This window comes from Lissotriton helveticus, chromosome 7 (assembly GCF_964261635.1).
Source record: "Lissotriton helveticus chromosome 7, aLisHel1.1, whole genome shotgun sequence".
NCBI classification, from domain to species: domain Eukaryota; kingdom Metazoa; phylum Chordata; class Amphibia; order Caudata; family Salamandridae; genus Lissotriton; species Lissotriton helveticus.
This window is the reverse complement of record NC_136068.1, coordinates 122,274,792-122,296,074: the sequence shown is the minus strand read 5'-3', so window position 1 is coordinate 122,296,074 and position 21,283 is coordinate 122,274,792. Positions and strand designations below refer to the sequence as shown.

Genomic DNA, 21,283 nt, shown 5'->3' with positions numbered 1-21,283 from the left:
TGTTGGATCCTTTTGTGATGGTCGAGGGAAGAGGTGCCAATACTCATTAGCTGAGGCCTCTTCAGGGACTAAAAGCTCTGCAGAGACTCTATTACAACATCAGGTTTGGCCCACTGTGTTAGGGGATTGAGGAATCACAAGTCATTGATACACAGCAGGGTCAAGTCAGTCTCTTGTTCTGGATGCAGTGCAACAAGCTCATTGCTTTGAACAGTTGAGTTGAGTATCCCTTCTAGGGCTCTTGATAGTCTGTTTGCTCTGGTGAATCCTGAGACTTGCACTTGGGAGTCAAGCCCAGCTCCTCCTGTTGTCTATCTCGTGCTACCATCTAATCACACTGGTCCATTTCCTGTCTCCTCCACTGCCCCAGAGATTGATCCCAGCAACTGTGTCATGTAGGTTGCACTTAGATTGAGAGCATCACCCAGTCAGTTAACTTAATATTGCCTGCCTTATCCTAAGAGCTGTTATTAGGGTCTGGATGATCTTCACCCCCATTTAGGCCAGAAAAAGGACATGAGCCTTTTCTTACCGAGGCTTTTCCTGGTTTCTTCTTTGGTCAGTCCTGTCCTCTCTGGCTTCAGTGCTAACCGAGAAGAAGCATTAGAAGTGCCTAAATGGATCATCAGATGTGCACGTCCTGGTTTCCCAGCTCTGCTTTGTATTTGTTGACTTTGCCTTTGTTGATATGTGAATATTTTAAGCTGTGTGGAGGACTTCTAAAGGCATTGCTATGGTTCTCAGGCTGTCAGTTGTCTTCGTAATTGCAGATGGTTCAGAAGAAAAAAGTGAAGAGAAGAAGAAGATTTTGCCCTTACCAACCTCTTCCTTTGCAAGTGGGGACTCAAAAGACCAGAGGTAAATATATCTGTAACAGTAGCAGAAATAGAGGCGTGTTTGATAGTGCAGTGTTCTAAAGAAATTAACTGAAATAAGTATTGTTTTTGCAAACTGACGAGGGTGTGCAATTTGACATTAACTCATACAATCTTCCTAAGTTTTACATTTTCCCCTTTCAAGTTGTTTATGCATGATCTAAAATGAGAGAATAGGTGGCAAAATGAAACGTTATCCCACTACTAATCTCAGGCCTTAGATATTTCAGCTATTCCTTGGGTTATAGAAATTATACATCCTCAGACATCTGAGCTACTGCTCTCGATAGAGCGATCTTTCAGAGGGAGGCAACCTGCACATCCACGTGCTAACAGGCTGTTGTCTTGCAGGCATCAAGTCTCATGGTGCGTAGGTGTATGCTGTTCTAATATGGCAAGGCAACATTTACGAATAGAGATCATGGAAGGTCTCAAAGTGAGACTTGCAATAACATAATATGTGCCATCTAGCATCAAGGAAATCGTACCATAATATCTGGAGTGAACCCCGTTGACTGCACACATGCACATAGTATAGTAATAACGTGCACGAAAGAGGAAGGGGTTTTTGTTCTTTCTTCCTTTCCTCACGAAGTTGAGAGTACACATTGGGCTCCCCTTCCTAGACTCTGCACTCACCACATAAACCTAAATGAAACTGTCTGTGTTAAACTGTAGCTATACTGCAATGTTATTTCTCTGCTTTTCTTGTTGATGGAAAACCAAATAAACAAATTAATAATAATACAAGGAGTGATTGTCTCCCAATCAGCATGATTTATAAACAAATTGAAATGTATTTGAAATGCTTTCATTGTATCCCACAATAGTAGCATGTAATTTTTAGAAACATCTTGTTTACCCACAAATATCAGCATTTCTTATGTAGTACATGAACACATTTTGCCCCAAGCAATTGTTTCAGTTAGTTAGTCAAAAGAAACTTTATTTTGTTATCACAACCATAAAGCATGATACTGAAAGTTTGATTAAAAAACGGTTACAAAGATTTAAAACAACATTTCATAAAAAAATCATTCATTTATAAAAACATTTTTTACAATTCATGCAAGGTTTCCAACTCATAACCTAATTCATTTAGTATTGTCCACTATTCGTAAAAGTTTGTCAATCAAGGTAAGGAACTGAGCCCCTCTACAGATTAAGATGGTAGAGGTTCTCCCCCATCCAGTAAGTTATGGTTTGTCTGCAGGTGCGAATGTTCAGTTAATTTAAGATTGGTTTTAAAAAACTCCTTCTTGCATCATTCACTGCTGGGCAGACGCACATCACGTAGCATAAAGATTTGTTGAGATATCCACATAAACGGCAATTTGCATTTAGGGATTTTCCTTTCCATGTTTGTCGCAAATCCTTGATTTCGTGTTCTCCAAACCGGTACAGCATGAAACTCTTTTTTAGAACCAATCGAAAATTTGCTGCTAAATATGCTTGCTGTTTTGGTTTAACGTAGGAATTTATGACTGTCCAAGAGTGTTTGCGTTTTACCAGTCATTTTTTTGTCTTCAAAAAAAGGACAGATTTTTTGCAGGGCTGTTACACAATCTATTAGAAGCCGCCCTTTCCATCTTACTATCCCATGCCTCTTGTATGTCTAGTGCTGCCAATGCTGATTGTAAGTATTCGCCCCATGAATACGATTTTTTCAGATCAAACTAGGCCTTTATTTCAGTCTATCATAGGTTGTTCAAAGAACCAGGTTCCAAGGAACGGAGTGTCCAGCACAGTTTCACAAAAACAGATTGATGCTGAAATTTCTGATTTTGTAAACCAAATTCCAGACGGATCTGTGCTGGTGATGCACTTTTCGAAAGATTAAAAACGGCTTTATACACCTTTATCTGTAGTTTGTTTAAAACTTCAAATTTCCGGCCATGACCTATTTCCAGACTGTAAGCAAGTGCAGGAAGTAATTAAGAGGCCATTACTATCAAAAGGTGGCGGTACGATGGGCAACTCAGTTTTTGTTTCAATTGTTTGTAGGCAAAGATTAGTGTTTGGGCCTTTTCTCTTATTGCTATTTTCTGTTCGGTAAAGGACATACATAGACCAAAATTAATCACAAGATACTTATATGTACGAACTTCCTCTATTTGAATTTTCCAGGACTAGGGCCTTGCTGGTTGAAATAAATTATCAGGTGGTTAATGAGTCTTTGCAAGTCAATCAGTGTTTGGCTCAAGACCACTATATCATCTGCATATTGCAGATACTGTACGTGGTCTTTGGCCAACTTTGGAGGAAGACCGTTTATTTTTGACAAATGAGATTGCAGGTCGGCGAGGTACAAGTTAAAAAGGCTTGAGGCCAAAACACAACCCTGTTTCAGGCCATTGTAAATGTTTAATTTGGACAATGTAATGCTACCATCTCCCAGCTTCACAATTGCCCAAGTTTCGCTATGGAAGGCTACTATGGCGTTAATTAGTTGTTGCGGTAGACCCCATTCTTTTAGTTTCATCCAGAGTCGTGGGACTCTGTCAAAGGCAGATTTTAGATCAATAAAACATGCAAAAAGTCCTGTGTTCTTTAATGAGGCTTTTCCCATGAGGAGTGCTAACGCCGCCAGGTTCGTGGTTGTACCCATTCCTTTTCTGAAATCTGTTTGATTTTTGGGGATAATGCCGTTTGACTCTGTCCATGCTTCTAGATGTAACAGATTGCAAGATGCATGAAGTTTTGCCTCCACATCCATCAAGGCAATAAGCCGATAATTCCCGGGCTCATTGCGACTTCCGTTCTTATAAATGGGGTGAAATAGACTCCCTTTCCAAGAAGATAAGGACTTATTTTGGGAGTACAGATAATTAAATAATGGCAGTTGTTTCACGTTGTCCAAGAATACGTCGATATTGTCTCCAAAAGGCAACCTTTGCTTTTTAGTAAAATAATTTTGCCCCAGTATTAACTTGCAGTTTTCTAAAAGTGCACCCATTTCGTCCTCAAGACAAAGCTTTTCATTCTTGTGAAGTATTTTTATCTCACTAAATATCAGCTCTTTATACACAAATTTGCTTCCTTTTCAGTAGAAGCACCTATATCAGCTTGCCACTTTCATTACGTACTGTTGTTTCTCTGCCGTGGTGTTCGTTCTAAATCAGTGAACCATAGAATGTAGCTGTACTTCACTTCCAGGGGATACTCATCAATAGTCATAAGCACTGAATAGTCCCACCCACGTGCGGGGACCTCTGAGCATTAACTAGAATATATGCATCTATAACCATATATATAAAAATATATATGTAAATAATATGCATATATCTACAATATACACACATGTATATAAATATGCAGCCCCAAATTCAAATCTTGGCTCAAATATGCCAATATTGCATTGTATTTTTCATTTGAAAAAGCATCAAATAAAACAACATTTCCAAAATATAGAGAAATGTACTCTGAACTTTTTTGAAACACAGCCTTTATTTTCAGAGAAAAAGGCAAGGTGATAGCAGGCAGATTAGCTTAGAAGGCTGCATATATAACACTCAGAAAAAAAAATGGCGCCGTGCCTTTAAGACCTCCAGGACCACCTGGCTCCCATCATGCCCCATAGGTGACAGGTCAATTCTTTTTTCCGGCTCCTTCTGTGAGGATCCTGGAGCATTGAGCTCGTCAGTTAGTGTTTTTTGTCACTAATTGGTCTTTTCAAGTGAGATTTTCTGTCTTCACTTAACGCTTTTAGTACTCATTGTACTATTTACATTATTTTTTCTGACTTTCCAGCTATTTTTCTTGTCAGAATGCCAGCCTTATTTAATAAGTGCCCTTCGTGTGGGAAGAAAATGGCTAAGTCAGATGCATGCCATGTATGAGAGAGGAAAGGAGTCCGTAACGGAACGACATCCTTCTCAAGAGCCCTCCCCTGCAAAGAAGATCAGAGCACAAAAAAAAGGAGAAAAACTAAGACATCGGTCAAATTTGCCATTGAGGGAACGGTCGACGCCGAAAATACCCTTGTGCTCTTCTTCTGCGTCGAAATCTCCAGTGCTGAGATTGGCATCGAAGACTGTATCACCGTCGAAGCGGACTACTCCAGGTACGGTTAAGGCTTCTCACCGACCGATGTCTACACCCTCTCGCAATCCGAGTCCGGCTCGCCTACGATGGTGGAAGGCAGACGCTCGACGTCGAAGACACATCGCCGACAGGTGAGGTCACTGTTGAGAACCTTGGCGCCGACGTTGAGAACACCATCGATGTTGAAAGTACCTAGAAAATCGATGCCCATCGCAGAAGACTATAGCGTCAGTAATCATGGCTCATGGCAGAGCGACTGCTTTCTCGCCGACGGAAGGGCGAGCATCGCCGTCGAGGCGGTAGAAATCGAGAAAATAACCAGTGAGGAGGTTACCTTCGACGTTGAGAATGTCATCTTTGATCAAAAAGGAAAGCAACAGTGGTGGATTCCCACAAGAACAGCACCTAGTCAAATATTCTCCAAGAAATATCTTCCTTTTGGGCCCCCCCTCTAATACATGGGGCAGTCTGTGTGCACACTTAAAAAAACACCCACTGTCACAGTGTAGGTTCAAAAACATGAACTATAGAAAGATTTGAGAAAAGGCCAAGGTGCACCACTTCAACATTTAAAAAACAAAAATGTCATCTTTGATGTCGAGAAGGTCACCGGCAAGCAGGTCATCAGCAAGGAGGTCGACGTTGAGGAGGTCCACGTTTAGACCTACTTCCACCCATAGGTCTCCACTGTCCAAGAGACTGAGAACAGATTGCTCACAAGTGTTGACGTCGAGGGATCCGTCGAGGGGAAATCCACGATCTGACTGCTAAAGTCCTGACGTTGAGGAGTGCTTCATCCTCTCTGGAACTACGAATCGTTCAGGTCACACCGAAGGGCTCTCTGGCTCCAGAGCACCATACGCCTCTGACTCACCTCTCACCGAGATGGTTGGAGAGTATAAAGGACTGGAGGATGCGGAAAGTTATCCCTTGATCTGAATACTCTCAGATATACTCGCCTTTTCATTCTCCGGACAGGCAAGTGGGACATGCCACACCGCAAAAGTCCACATCCCCGAGGAGACTCAGATCAAGATCTCCCCTTTGTCACTCTCAGTCTAAATCTAGGCAACGTTTCCCTAGAAAGTGAAGACACAGATCTCCTTCATGGTCTTCGGAATCCACTTCATCCTCTCCAACTCTGTCATCCACTCCACAGACTAGAGTATCGCCAGTGGAGGATGATGTCACCTTCAATGAGGTACTGTGTAGAGGGGCTACGAAGATCAACATTGAAATGCCTACAGCGGTCACCTCAACATCTGTAATATTTGAGACTCTGCATCAGAGGTCCTCCACTAGACCTATTCTTCCTTTGGTGCCTGGGTTGCTAGAACCGGCTCTCCATACCTTCCTGACACCGGCTTCCATGGGAGTAGCTCCATTGAGGATACTAAAGAAGTACATAGCCCCAGAACAGGACCCTATTTTTCTGAGATCTGACCCACCATTGACAAAGGAAGATCGACAAGATTTTCAGGAGATTCTGCATGAAGGAGGGCTCGTGGTGAATCAAGTCAGCAATGCTGTTATATTATTGTGATTTATAAAGCACTACAGCTGCCCCAGCAAAGGGGCGTCCCGGCACTGATACCAAGCAAGGCTGACATAGCAGATAGCACAAACACGGACTAAGATGCATGGAAAAGGTAAGTTTAATAGCCTTCCTGAATTCTAAGTAGTTTGGGAGACCACAAATCTGCACTGGAAGTGTGTTCCAGAGATTGGCAGCTCTGTGACGGAAGGAGCGGCCACCAGCATGCACTCTTCGTGTCTGAGGAACCACCACCAAGTGCTGGCCCAGTGAGCAAAGAGGTAGTTAGGGGACATATGGCAAAATGAGATTGGCCAAGATAGAAGGGGTGGACAGTTTCAGAATCTTGAAGGAAATGCATAAGGTTTTAAATTCAATGCGTCTGGCCAATAAAGACGGCGGATGGCATTGGACACGGAACAGGGCCTACGCAAGCCTAAAGGGGTTCTTGTTGCCGCATTCTATTCCCTTTGCAGCCTCAAACCCTCCGCCTTGTTGGACCCCAGATAAAGAGAGCAGGCATAGTTGAGTCTGAACAATATCATCGCCTGGATGATAACCTGACGCGCTGGCATGTCAAAGAAGCCCAGCAATGGTCTGAGCCCCCGTAAGAGTCCAAAACAAGTCCCTGCCGTTTTTTTTGGTTTGGACTCGGTAGTTTAAAGATGAGTCCAACCAAACCCCTAGATTTTTTACTACCTGCTTGAGGGAGGGGGACTTGCCCAGAATGGCTGGCCACCAGATATCACTCCACTGACCATGGTCCTTTCCCACTAACAATACAGCAGACTTGTTGGAATTCAGCTGGAGAAAGTTGGCGGTCAACCACCCGGCCACTGCCGCAAGGTCGCCCTGAAACTTGAGGGCGTCCTGCTCTGTGTTATTCGAGAGTGCCACCACCAACTGTGTATCATCCGCGTAGAAGACCATGGTCAAGCCCCTGCTTCTGGCTACTGCGGCCAGTGGTTGAACATAGATATTGAATAGTAGGGGACTAAGGCAAGAACCCTGTGGCACCCCTTGTTTGCCAGGGTGTTCGCCAAAGGCAAACGGGGGAGCTGTTACCGAAAATGACATCTCATGGAGGAGTAAAGCAAGCCAGGCCAAAGCCGAGCCAGTAATTCCTGACTCCTCCAGGCGTCTCAGCAGTATGTCATGAAACACCGTACCAAACGTGGCGCTCAGGTCCAACAGGATCACCGCCAACGTGTGCCCAGCATCCATTGCTGACCAGAGATGTTCTGTCACAGCCAGGAGAGCAGACTCTGTGCTGTGACCAGGTCGAAAGCCGTGCTAGGAAGGGTCCAATATGTTATTTAGGGCCAGAAAATCAGATGGGAGGGAATTGACATATGCCTCCGTAATCTTAGCCGCCCAAGGAAGCAGAGAGATGGGGCAGTAGTTGTCTGGTTTGGCCGGATCAAGCGTAGGTTTTTTAAGTAGAGGGATTACCTTGGCCTGTTTCCAAGCCCTGGGCACAGTAGCATTGCCAAGGGACCATTTATCACCTGATTCAAGAAAGGTAAGATTGTCAGCAATACTTTCCTGAATTGATCTGGTTTGAGCGGGTCGACGGGGGATCATGACTTGATCCTACTGCAGAGTGCTACAAGCTGATCTACCGGGATCGGTGGAAAGGTATGTAGAGTATTAGCCTTTTGACCACATCGTGCCACCGGCACGTTACTATGTGCGTCCGGAAAGGACCTGTAGATATCATCCACATTTTTAACAAAAAAGGTGGCAAGGTCCTCGCACTGCTCGTTGGACTTAATAGTCGACCAAGTGGAGGTTTGCTGGGATTGCAAGCTGGCGAGTATTGAGAACGTGCTGTTAGATGGATTAGCACTCTCGTGGATTTGGTTCGCAAAAAAAGCTGCTCGTGCCAGATATATGGCCTTGTGATACCTTTTAATTGCCGCTCAATAGATATCTTTTGTAGCAGGACTAAAGTCTCTTCTCAATATCCGCTCCAATCTCTTACATCCCTTACGCATATCGGCATGTCAGTCTTAAACTATGGTTGCGTTTTTATTTTATGATTGACAGACCATTTTTTGGGGATTAAGCTGTCTAGCTGGTGGCTTATCCATTCAGAAAATACCCTATGTACCTCATTGGGATCCTGTGGCAAGCTCGGATGAGTAGCCAGGAGGCATGCATCAAAGTGTTCCCAGTTCAATTTGTGCCAGGGCCAGTTTTGGGAGGTCGTCTGATCCTCAAACTGAGCAGGGATTAAACCATGTAGTGACATTGAAACCAAGAAGTGGTCCGTCCATCCCATCATGATAGGCGCACGCATTGTCATCAGAGGTATATTAGTAAAAACTGGGTCATATAGGTGCCGCGCAGTATGTGTTGGCCCCAAGACCAGCTGCATCAAATGGCAGGCTGCAAGGTCAGCTACAAAATTCGCCATATCAGTGTCCTCAAGATTATCCAAATGGTGGTTCAAATCCCCCAGGACTGTGAAGTTGGCGGAATTAACCGCCAGTATACTGACTATATCCACAAGAGCTTCCCTAAAACCTAAGGGTGGCCTCAGGGGCCGATAAACTAAGAGCCCAGACATAGTATAGTTCGGGCTCAAATTGACCTTGAAATGTGCACACTCGCAACTGGTAACCACCTGTTTAGTAAACGAACATGAGTAGCAGGATTTAAAAATAATAGCTATACCTCCACCTCCTAATGCCTCAGACCTTGCTGCCCATGGTTATTCCCATGGCATCTGTGCTAGGAGATCCTCATGGCTGAGACTCACAGGCTTGAAACCAGAGGCCCAACACAGGATTTTCAACCTCCCCTTCAATGGTACATCTCTCTCTCTGGCTTCCACGCGGATGATGAGATGTCAAGGATGAAATCCGAACTGTACACCTTGAAGGCGGTTGGTTTGGAGAAAAGGAAGGACTTTCAACGTCGCTACCGACCCTGTGATTGCCGTCAGTACCAGCAGAGGGTTCAAACCCCTCATTGGTCTTCGCAGCAACACTATGCAAGATCACATTTCCACCAGCAATGACCTGGTAGAGGAAGAGAAGGCTCTAGGCAAACCAACAGCCTAAGCAGTGAGTTCTTGCTTCCCCTAACTCTGTTACCCACTCCGGTGGGAGGAAGTATATGCTTTCATTTGGAAGAGTAGATAAAAATAACGCAGGACAACTGGGTGCTCAATATTGTGCGGAATGGGTACTCAATCAGATTCAAGTCTCCACCACCATCTGAACCTCCTCGGAGAATCCCAGTCAGTCGGCTAGATCTGCTGCGAGAGGAGTTATCCATCCTGCTACAAAAACATGCCATCGAAAAGGTTCTCTGGCACCAACATCGACAGGGGATCAATTCCCACTACTTCTTGGTTCCAAAGAAAGGTCCAAACAGGGAGTTCAGACCCATACTAGATCTCAGACTCTTAAAAACATTCTCAAAGAGAGATTCAGTATGTTGGCCTTACACCAAATCGTTCCACACATCCATCAATGGGACTGGATGTGCTCTATAGACCTTCAGGATGCTTATTTTCACATCCCAATTTCTCATAAGCACCGGAGGTTTCTTTGATTCAGGATAGAGTCAGATCACTTCCAGTTCAAAATCCTTCTTTTTGGACTCAAGTCTGCTCCTCGCTCCTTTTCAAAATGCATGGCGGTGGTGGCTGCTTTCTTGAGAAAGCAAAAAATATTTTTCTATCCTTACCTAGACAACTGGTTACTCAAGAGTGCCTCTCCCAGTCTCATGCAGGATCATCTGAATTACGGCATCCATATCTTAGACCGATTGGCCCTGTGTGTAAACTTAAAAAAATCTCTCCTCAAACCTACTCGGAGGATTCACTACTTAAGCGCAACACTAGACGCTGCAAACGCAGGAGCGTTTCCCTCGGAGGAGAGACTATTATCAATACTCCACAAAGGTCGCTCTCTTCTGAAAACACCTCATCCCAGGGCCAGGCAGGTGTCCTCTCTGCTGGGCTCAATGGTGTCATGCATATTCATTGTTCCAAATGCCAGGTTGCAGATGAGACCCTGACAACAAGCTCTAAAGGACCAATGGTCTCAAGTTTCCAACTGCTGGGAGGATACCATACCTCTTCCTCACACAGTCCAAATCTCAGTATGATGGTGGATGCAACAGTCTCATCTTCTGAAAGGAGTTCCTTTCCACCAGGAAATTCACAAACAGAATATTGTCACAGATGTCTCTTCATGGCTGGGGCGCTTTCATGGAATCTCTTCAGGTACAGGGGATGTCGTCGAAAAAGGAGAAAACTTACCACATCAACATGTTAGGACTCAGAGCTGCGCATCTGGCTCTCAAAGCGTTCTTTCCCTCCATAGAGTCACGCTCCCTGTTGGTTCAGACGGACAACACCACAACAATGTACTACCTAAACAAACAGGGAGGGACCAGATCCAGACCCCTGTCTCTGTATGCTCAAGCCATTTTGAAATGGCTACTAGCGAGGAACATGCCCAAATCTGCAGTTCACCTTCCAGGTGCCTTCAATGCACAGGCAGACGACCTAAGCAGAATCTTCGCCGAAGCACACAACTGGGTGCTAAAAGATGAAATAGCACAAGACATTTTTCGGAGATGGGATTCTCCGGACATCGACTTATCCGCAGGCGCGGCAAACACAAAATGCTGTGCCTTCGCATCCAGGTACGCTCAACCAGGCTCCAGGGGGAAGGCTCTGTTGATTGACTGGCCAGAGAAATTACTTTACGCCTTTCCACCAGTCCCTCTCATACCCAGTGGTAGAAGTGGGCGGGGACGGAAGGGCACGGCGTGCCCCTACTTAAAAAAAATATTTCAGTCCGTTCCCCTACTTCTTTCTTTTAAAGAAGCATCCCGGGACGGCAAGAATAGTTGTACGTCATTAAAACAGTAACTTTTTCATTCAGCTCTTGTGGTGGCCCAGGGGCTGCTCGCACTTCTCTGTTGAGCTTCAGAGGCTGCAGCAGCCCCTCCCTGACCTCGAACAGACCGAGGGCAGGCCCATTGTCATTCAAACTGAGGCTGATTATCCCCTTTCGAATGACAATGCGCCCGCCCGCTGCCTGCCTTTTTGCATATCATGTGCCAGACAAAGTCGTTAGGTCTCGCCTGTGTGAGCCATTATAAATGGCAATGGTTTTCAGCAACGCTTCACAGCATCAGTGATTCAATGCAGGGTGGCTAAAGTAAAAAAATAATAATACGCAATCCTTCGACATGGCCACCTGTGTATATTTATAGGCGCACGCAACCATACATGTGAGCCCCTACAAAATTACGTGTTGCTTTAAAAAACTTTTGATTACTGATCCAAGTTGTACCAGGTAACTAAAAAAATGAATGTGCAAAGGTGTGTGTTTTTTGTAAGTGAACAGGAGGGTGGGGGGCACCACAGCAAGACAGTTGGGAAGCAGGAGCAACATATGGAGAGAGGTGAAGGGGACACAAAAGCAAGAGTGGAAAGGAAGGAGAAAAAGCAATTCAAGGATTGGTGGAAAGCAACACGGAGGCCGCTTGTGGGGAAATAATATTTAGAAGCACATGGGCGAGCTCAAGAAAGAGGAGGGCATAACAGAGGAGCTTTCCCCAAACAGAGTACTGTGGGGAACTTGCCCCCTTGTGTAATTTGTCAATGCTCTACACAGAGTGAACTGGGCAGGAGCAGTGACGGGACAGAAGAGGCGACAGGAAAGGAGAGGTGATGGGGCAAGAGAGGTGACCTGGCAGGAGAAGTGACGGGGCAGGAGAAGTGACGGGGCAGGAGAAGTGACGGGGCAGGAGAAGTGACAGGGCAGGAGAAGTGACGGGGCAGGAGAAGTGACGGGGCAGGAGAAGTGACGGAGCAGTGACTGGGCAGGAGCAGTGACTGGGCAGGAGCAGTGACTGGGCAGGAGCAGTGACTGGGCAGGAGCAGTGACTGGGCAGGAGCAGTGACTGGGCAGGAGCAGTGACTGGGCAGGAGCAGTGACGGGGCAGGAGAAGTGACGGGGCAGGAGAAGTGACGGGGCAGGAGAAGTGATGGGGCAGGAGAAGTGATGGGGCAGGAGAAGTGATGGGGCAGGAGAAGTGATGGGGCAGGAGAAGTGATGGGGCAGGAGAACTAAAGGGGCAGGAGAAGTAAAGGGCAGGAGAATTGACTGGGCAGGAGCGATGACTGGGCAAGACAGGAAAGGAGAGGTTACGGGGCAGGAGAAGTGACGGGGCAGGAGCGGTGATTAGTCATGAGCAGGAGCGGTAACCGGGCAGCAGCAGTGAACGGATAGGGGCAGTGAACGGATAGGAGCAGTGAACAGGGCAGGAGAAGTGATGAGATAGGAGAAGTGATGGGGAAGGAGCGGTGATGGGGCAGGAGTGCTGAACGGGCAGGAGCGGTGAACGGGCAGGAGCGGTGATGGGGCAGGGGCAGTGACGGGGCAGGGGCAGGGGCAGTGACGGGGCAGGAGCAGTGACGGGCCAGGAGCAGTGACGGGCCAGGAGAGGCAACAGGAAAGGAGAGGTGACTAGGCAGGAGAGGTGACTAGGCAGGAGAGGTGACTAGGCAGGAGAGGTGACTGGGCAGGAGAGGTGACGGGGCAGGAGTGGTGACGGGGCAGGAGAGGTGACGGGGCAGGAGAGGTGACGGGGCAGGAGAGGTGACGGGGCAGGAGAAGGGACTGGGCAGGAGAAGTGATGGGGCAGAAAAGGAAACTGGAATGGCATGGTGAGCAAAAAAACAATGGATTTAGGCCCAGATCTCCGTACTTGGGTGAATGTACGACATTGTTCTATATTCTGCCCATCAGTTGTTCTTTTTGCTTTTGTCACCCCGAGTGGGACGGGTATGCCCAGACGCGGGTCCTGTGCTCTCCATGCCACTGGAATCAAGCTATCTTGGCTGATGAGGGCTGAAAGCCCAAAACGGGTCCTAGGATGCTTGTTCCCAATCCAGGGAGGACCTGGCTTGGCAGTTCGGCCTGGACTGTTCCCATTGGGCGCAGCATCAAGACTGATTTGCATATGGCTGGGTCCAAACTGGAATGGCATGGTGAGGAAAAGACTATGGATTTAGGCCCAGATCTCTGCACTGGGGTAAATGTATGACATTGTTCTGCATTCTATATACCAGTTGTTCTTTTTGCTATATTATGATTGAGCAGCTGGCTGGCTGACATGAATATGAAGGAGTCTTTGTGGGTTTCCTTGAGTCTAGATTCTACTGAAGAGTCCCTTTCTTTTCTGAGCCCTCCTTAATACATGTGTACTGGAGGAGCCCTGTATTCATGTCCTCAGTTTTTGAAACAAAAAATACTCATGGATTTCTGAACAATGAGAGTAAAGGCATTAAGGTAACTTGTTGTTCCTGCTTATATTTTGCACGCTTTACATTAACCTGTATTCCCTATAAGTGTTTGCTTTTTCCTTAATTAAATCTCAAATACACATATTTATCCATTGTTTGAATTAAATAACGTTATAAGCTGTAACTGGTCAGTGAAATGCTAAACGTACAAAAAATTGGTATGTTTTGCTACTTCTAGCCACACCCCTGACTCCGCCCACTGATCCAATCTTCGGTTATTCCCGCCCCCTGATTCTCCACCCACAGTTCCCCTACTTTTTTGTCCCCACTTCGACCACTGGTCATACCACTGGTGATCAGCAAGCTCTACAAATCCAGGACAGAGATGATCCTGATTGCACAAGAGTGGCCTCCCCAGTGGTGGTACATGGACCTTTTACACCTCTCCAAGGCACCGTAGAGGAGGTTGCCATGCCTTCCGGATCTGTTAACCAAGTCCGAAGGGAAGGTTTTTCGCCCCAACCTTCTTTCACTGAGATTGACAACATGGCTCCTGAGTTCTTACAATATGGTCACTTAGGCCTCTTGCAGGACTGTATGCAAATCTTAAAAGAAGCGAGAAGGCCTTCAACAAGAAAGTCATATGCTTTTGAATGGAAGAGTTTTTATCTATGGTGTACAGCTAATGGTCATAACCCAATCATGGGTCAGTCAGAACAGGTTATTTTGCTGTATCGTTTGTGCTTAGCTAAAGCAGGCTTAAGGTTTTCTTCTATCAGAGTACATCTGGCACCAATTACAGCTTATAGAAAGTCTCCCACTCATGCTTCTTTTTTTCAAATGCCAGTTGTTAAAGAATTCCTGGAAGGGCTAAAAAAGGTCTACCCACCAATTTGGTTACCTTCCCCTCCCTGGGGACTTAATGTGGACCTTTCTAAACAAATGGGTCCCCCCTTCGAATCCATTCACAAAGCTGCTCTACAGCACCTCTCTTGAAAGGCCGCTTTTCTTGTGGCAATTAATGCTGCTCGCAGGGTAAGCGAGATTCAGGCCTTTTGTTCTGCAGAGCCTTATCTTGTTTACCATGCAAATCGAGTGGTTATGAGAACGCACCCAAGTTTCCTACCTAAAATAATCTCAGACTTTCATATTAATCTGTCTTTCACTCTACCCACATTTTTTCCAAATCCTACCACGCCTCATTCACTTGATCTGAAAAAGGTGTTAAAATTCTATCTTGATATAATAAAGTCGGACCGTCTCTTTGTTAACTACGGTCCAATGCACACTGGTTCTCCCACTTCTAAAAGGTCCTCGCTCGATGGATAGTATCATGCATCACGTTAGCCTACCAGGTAGCTCACAAGCAGCTCCCTGGCAAGCCAAGGGCTCACTCTGCGAGGGGTAAAGCTGCTACTATAGCTATGCTTAAAAATGTACCTATTCAAGAGATATGTAAAGCAGCTACATGGCGGTCAGTCCACAACTTTGCTCGCCATTAATGTTTAGATGCAGATAATCAGGCGGATGCCCAGTTGGGGCAAGTATCCTTGAGGAATTTATTTGGATAATTGTATAATTCAGATTATATTTGTTATGCAGGTATTCGTCCGCAGAGTTCAGGATGGGCTTGCTACCATATTCAGTGCTTATGACTATTGATGAGTATCCCCTGGAAGAGAAGGATAAGTTACTTACCTGTAATCCTAGTTCTTTCCATGTGTCATGTGTACAATGTTGAATGAAGATTAGAACTATTTCCTCTTTCAGGAGCATGAAGAATCCTTGGATGCGAAGCTTTACACCCAGTTGTAGATAATCATGTACAGTTTCCTTTGCAACCTGAGGGACTGTCCACATTGGAAGCAGCTCAACCTCCCGAAAGAACGCCTATTTCTACTGTGCCTGTTCCCCCTCTGCATTCCTTTGCACACTTAGAAGAGGCAACAGGTCAGAACACGGAAATAAGAGGCATGAAAAGTCAGCTTTCAAGAAGAAGCATAGAAAATAGCACCACAGTTGCTTAGGAGAACACAAATCCTGTGGGAGTAATGACAAGCACTCCAAAGGGACGTCAGACCTCTCAGAAGGGCCAAGACAAGAGGCACTTGTGGCTCGTTACAACTGTCCCCTTCCTCTTAGAGTTGTTACAACTTTAAGTACACCTGACACTTCCTAAGAGAATACTAATAGCAGCAATAGGGCCCAATTTATATTTAGGCGGGCGGCACGTTTCTCTGCAAAGGCGAAGGAGTAAGTTACTCCGTCGCCCTGACTGAGGTGCCTTAAGCCTAATTTAGAAATGACTGCCAAGCTGGCTATTTTTTATCAGACATTGGCAGGAACCACACTCACAGCGGTTCCTGTCATTGCTGTTTGCAGTTTCCCCGTTAACATGACGCAGCCTTGCATCAAATAGTTTTCTTTTTTTTCTTCTTCAAAACAATACCAAAGCGGGATTTTTATTTTGTAAACAAAAAAGAAAATTATTTCCCCTCTAATTGTCATCTTCTCTGTAAAAGTCCTATATCTTTTGGTATCCATCTCATTGTATATACAGTGGAGCATCATTGACAACCTTATCATGGCCTATGTGGGTGTCTTTGTTCACTTATGATTTAAATTACAGTCGTGGCACCATAACACAATATGCTTGTTAAAGACAGAAACATATGTAGGGCCAGTTAGTTAGCCTCAAATGTCATAGTATCTGTTAACTGAACACAAAAATGTTCTAATCTATAAATGAAAATGTTATGAAAAAAGAACAATTAAAAAAAGTGAAGGAGCTACTGAGTAAATAATTATATTCCACTTGGGCATGCTAAGATTATTTACCAGTTTGTAATAATACCAGGTATTCTCAGCCTGGCGACAGTGAAATGTTCAAGCATGTGGCTTTGTAAAACATCAATGCTACTGAGCTGTAGTCATAGGTAAGTAACTTAGGGCCATATGTATCATGCATTTTTACAGGACATGCACAGACAATAAACACACACATACTCTTGTTCTTGGGTTTACGGACTTAAAATGATTCCCCCTTTCCACTGCTCCTTAAGCCCTCCTCATGCAATGCTTTTTATAGAATGTATTGTAGCAAGATATGCTGGCGTGATTGTTGGAAAATCTGAAGCTTCAAATTCTCCCTTCCCCCTCCCCCCCACAGCTTACTGACCAAGCTAAGCCCCTGACTCCAACCACAGAGAATGGAAACCAGAAAGCTGCTGGATATTTTTGAGTGCAAGTGTCATTAGATTTCAATATGATTAGATTATGCCTACTGGAGTCAGAGTCCATACTGTAATACTTTGACAGTGTGTGTCTCCTGATCTCCACAAACGACCTGAAAATGTCTTAGAATGGTACATTTCTCATAAGAGTAGTGATCATTGCCTTACATGTAGAGTGGAATGTGCCTCTGGCTTATTTGTCTTTTGACAGCACGTTATGATATAAGAGACTATTCATTGAACTGTAGTCTCCATGCAAGTACAAAAAACCGCATAATTTGCAAAAGGCCACTTTGAATTATGAATGGTTTTGGTCTTTTGCAAATAGTATAAAAGGCCTCTCTATATTTAATAAAGTGTTAAGTGAACGTTCTGCTCCATTTGTCGATTTGGATAGAAAGTTGGTTAGAAAATTGCCTGGTTTTATGGAAGTCTGAAAAGATACTGGGGGAAAATAAGGGTGTGTTGCTGGTAAATATTTTAATACCATTGCTGACAGGGGGGGCAAGATGGCATCTGTGTGAGGCCGCTGCTCACCTCTCTCTCCTCGCGCTCTACTCCTCGCCTCCAAAGATGCAGTAGGGAATATGCGGCGCGTGGGTTCCCTCGGCACTAGGACCCTGGAGCTGGAATGCCGGGCCGTTTTTGTCACCGGAAAGCAAGAAATGTTCATGGACGCTGGGAGGTCCTTGGTCAGCTGTTGCTGTTGGTTGTTACGGCAGCTACGGCTAAGGAACATTTGTGCTGTTCTGCAGCGATCAGATCCCTGCAGGAGACTCTGTGCCATACGGTGGATGAAGCAATGGCCACACGTGGTATAGGAGGAAGGCAACGCCCGGTTCCTTCGGTGGGGCCGCAACAATTTCCCAGCCACGACGAGAGGCTGTGGACAGCAAACCGGGTTTAAAGAAAGGAGAGCATCAACCCAGTAAGGGGGGGAAAAACAGAACAGATTTAAAAAAAACTTCCTTGCGGAACAAGCGGGTGCCTGGGGGGCTACAACCACCCATTACAAGCATATTTTCCCCTATAGGAGATATGTGTTTACAATTGGAACATAATAAAGGTCAGGAGGCAATCCTGGGCATCTCTAAATGTGCGAGTCATGCGGGCAATGAGTCTTGGTCCTGTAACTTTACTCCCATAAGTGAAGACAGAGAGTCAGTTAATGCAGCTGAAATGGATACCAGTCCCTGGTTGTTGCAAACTGAGGTAACCATATTAGAGGTACCCTCGGTAGCAGTAAATTTAAATCGAACCGCGGAGATGGCAGGCGTGTCAGTTCCTCAACCGTGGTTACTGAGGGGGGAAACAGTTGTGAGGGAGAGTTAACAACCAAGGAATCCCGTATTTTGAGGAAAAGAAGCTGTGAGAGAGAGCCTAAGGAAAGAATGTGCCTGACCTCTGACTCAATGGAGAAATTATTTTTCCTGACTGAGGAATCACACATGTCAGATGCAAGCATTTCGGCGACAAGCGGGGAAGGAGCCTCCCAGTTAAGTAGTAGCAGCTTGCAGAAGGAGACATCTTGTACTATGAAACAGAAAAGATCGTTAAGGGGATGAAAGAAGAAGCAGGGGGAGCAAAAGCCCCACTGGATTCATATGAAAAGGAGACCCCAGAGGAACTTGGATGGGACTATTCTGACACTCAATTGCTACACCTAGAATAAAAAACAGGATGAAAAGAGTTATCCGATTTTGGTAAAAAGGGTGTGGAAGGTGAGCTGGGGTAATGGGAAACCAGGCAAACCCTTGCTAACATTGAACCTGCAATCACTGAGGCTTTTTCAGGAGGAAGTGAAGAATGATAACCGAGGGGCATGGTTGGCTGCAGAAAAACTGCAAGGTTCTGTAAGGAAAATTGGTGAAACCTGCTCTGACATTGCTGAAAGATTATGTATGGTTAAACTCGGACAGAAGCTTTGGAAATTGAGGTGGCGGTGTTGAAAACTCAGGGTGTATCACAGGAGGGGGTCTTGACACATGTCAGGTGGAAACTGGAAGGTCATGCGAATCGACAGCGACGCAACAACTTAAGATTACTAGGGATGCCAGAGAATGTTGAAGGCAGCGACATTAGAAAATATGTTTTAACTCTGCTGAAAGGGGCCCTTCCTGAATTGTCTACCTGGAACTGGGACAAGGAAGTCCAGCGGTTTCCCTTGATGTTGGCAAAAAAAAAAACACGATTATTGATCTAGCTTGACCCCGTGAAATAATAGTGTACTTTACTGCATGCCCCAATGCTAAAAGAGATTGTGAGGGCATATATTTTGTCTCTAAGTCTGATTCTGCTCATGCTACAGTAGAAAGGAGATGGCAACTTAGGCAACTCTTCGCCCCTTTCCAGAAAGCGGGAGCAGTGGTGTATTTGCAGAATCCGCTAGCTTGAATGTTGTGTTTCAGGGTCAGAACCATAGTTTTACATTAGAGATCCATGCCCACAAATTTTCAGATGGGGGATCTGGTAGTTAATAAGGTAGAATGTATGGTAGTTCCAAGTTGCTAGAGGTGTGGTTGTCGGGTGATTTCATTGGTTGAGGAGGGGGTACGAGGGGGAGGAGGTGAAGGGTAGAGATGGAGCGGCGGCAGATGTCGTCATTCAGGCTCATGTTTGGGACTAACTATGGATTTGGTGGCGAGTGGTGGGTGGGAAGAGGGAGGGAAGGAGGGAAGGGCACCCATGCTGGTGAGGTGGGAAGATGGTTTCATGACTTTGTTCACAAGTTCTTGGAATTGGTTATGGGGTTTCTTATCTGAATGTCTCGGAATATGTGTATAATAATGTGGGTTAAGGTGTACTTTGCTCATGGGTAATTTGTGTGTGGCAACTATTAATATCTGTGGGCTCAATGAGGTGTGGCGCCGCGGCCAGGGCGACTGACGCTGGAATCTGGGGACCACGGTTCGATCCCCGGCTCCGGCGGCACCATGTGACTCTGGGCAATAGCTCGCTTAATCTTCCCGACGGCCCCCCAGCGCCTAGAGACCCTTACGGGTGATTGTGCGCTTTACAAATGTGGACTTTACTTTACTTTAATGATGCCAAGGAAAGGCAGAAGGTCGCAGTTGGGCCACAATTGCTTGGAGCAGATATCATATGTTTGCAAGAAACCTATTTTGAAGGAGCGCAACAGCACTTATTGAAATCGATGGGGTATAATTTGATTGGTGCGACAACACAAAGTGTGCGGATCTGGGGAGTGGCTATTTTGGCTGGAGGATGGTGGGTTTCAATCTACTCATACACAGGCTGATAAGTTCGGCCACTGAGTTATTGCAGAATGTCAGCTAAGCTCCGGGGGGTGGGGGTGTGAGGGGGGAATTGACGCCATGCACAATGCATGGGAGCAATGTTGATGACCCTGGAGGGATTGATGTTGTCTTCACGGAACTAATACTTTGGCCCCTCCCTATCATCCTCTGTGGAGATTGTAATATTAATCTGCCAAGTGTTTGGTCCATGCAGGAGTCATGCTGTTACTCCGGCAGGAAACCACGAGTCTTCCAGGCACTGAGGGGCATGTGTCAAGATCATGGCTTGGTAGATAGCTGGCACACTTTAAAACCTTTAGATCCTAGGTTTACTTTTGTTTTCTGCTCCCCACCTATCACATGCCAGATTAGACTGTGTGTTTGTGTCCAAAGCATCAATCCAGGGCTGTAGTATAGAGAATTCTATCCGATCATAATCCATGTGTGCTTGAATTAGAGGGTGCTGACCTTAACTCAAAAGCGAGATCTTGGACCTTGGAACGAGCGCGTTTTGTAAACGAAGATTATTGTGAACATATGAGACAATGGATACCCTTATGTTTGGGGGATAATTTAGGGAGCAACTCCATTGAGTCACAAACTAAGGTTTGATTAGCGAACCAGTTAAGCAATACTATCAAGCCTTGTATACGGAATGCAGTGGGAGGGAACAGAATTCTGTTAGGGAATATTTTGATTCAATTCCATATGTGAAGTTTGCCAGCGATGATCAGGACCAACTAGATAGTCCTCCGCGATAGATTGAGATTGATTAGAGAAGCATTTAAGCAATACTATCAAGCCTTGTATATGGATTGCAGTGGGAGGGAAGAGAATTCTATTAGGGAATATACCATTCAATTGCATGTGTGAAGTTCACCAGTGAGGATCAGGAGAAACTAGAGAGGCCTCCGTGATGGATTGAGATCTTGCTAAATGGCCTAGCAAGGAGAAAAGCCGCCGGCACTGATTGTATTCCAACCGAATTCTATTATACATGTGCCCCCCAGCTTAAGGAGATTATGAGCAAACTATTTGAATACATCTTCAAGGAAGGCAAG

At 45.5% G+C, this 21,283-nt stretch overlaps 1 protein-coding gene across 7 annotated transcripts in view; it reads left to right on the top strand.

Annotated features, from left to right (window-relative positions):
- TCEA2 (transcription elongation factor A2) overlaps positions 1-21,283 on the top strand; it is a 620,358-nt gene that overhangs the window by 151,538 nt on the left and 447,537 nt on the right. For all 7 annotated transcript variants that reach the window (XR_013598494.1, XM_078651653.1, XM_078651650.1 and 4 more), the window contains one exon: positions 771-858. Coding sequence is in view for 6 of the 7 variants with exons in the window: in XM_078651653.1 (XP_078507779.1) it covers positions 771-858 (88 nt within the window). In the remaining variant the exon portion in view is untranslated. The remainder of the gene's footprint in view (positions 1-770; positions 859-21,283) is intronic.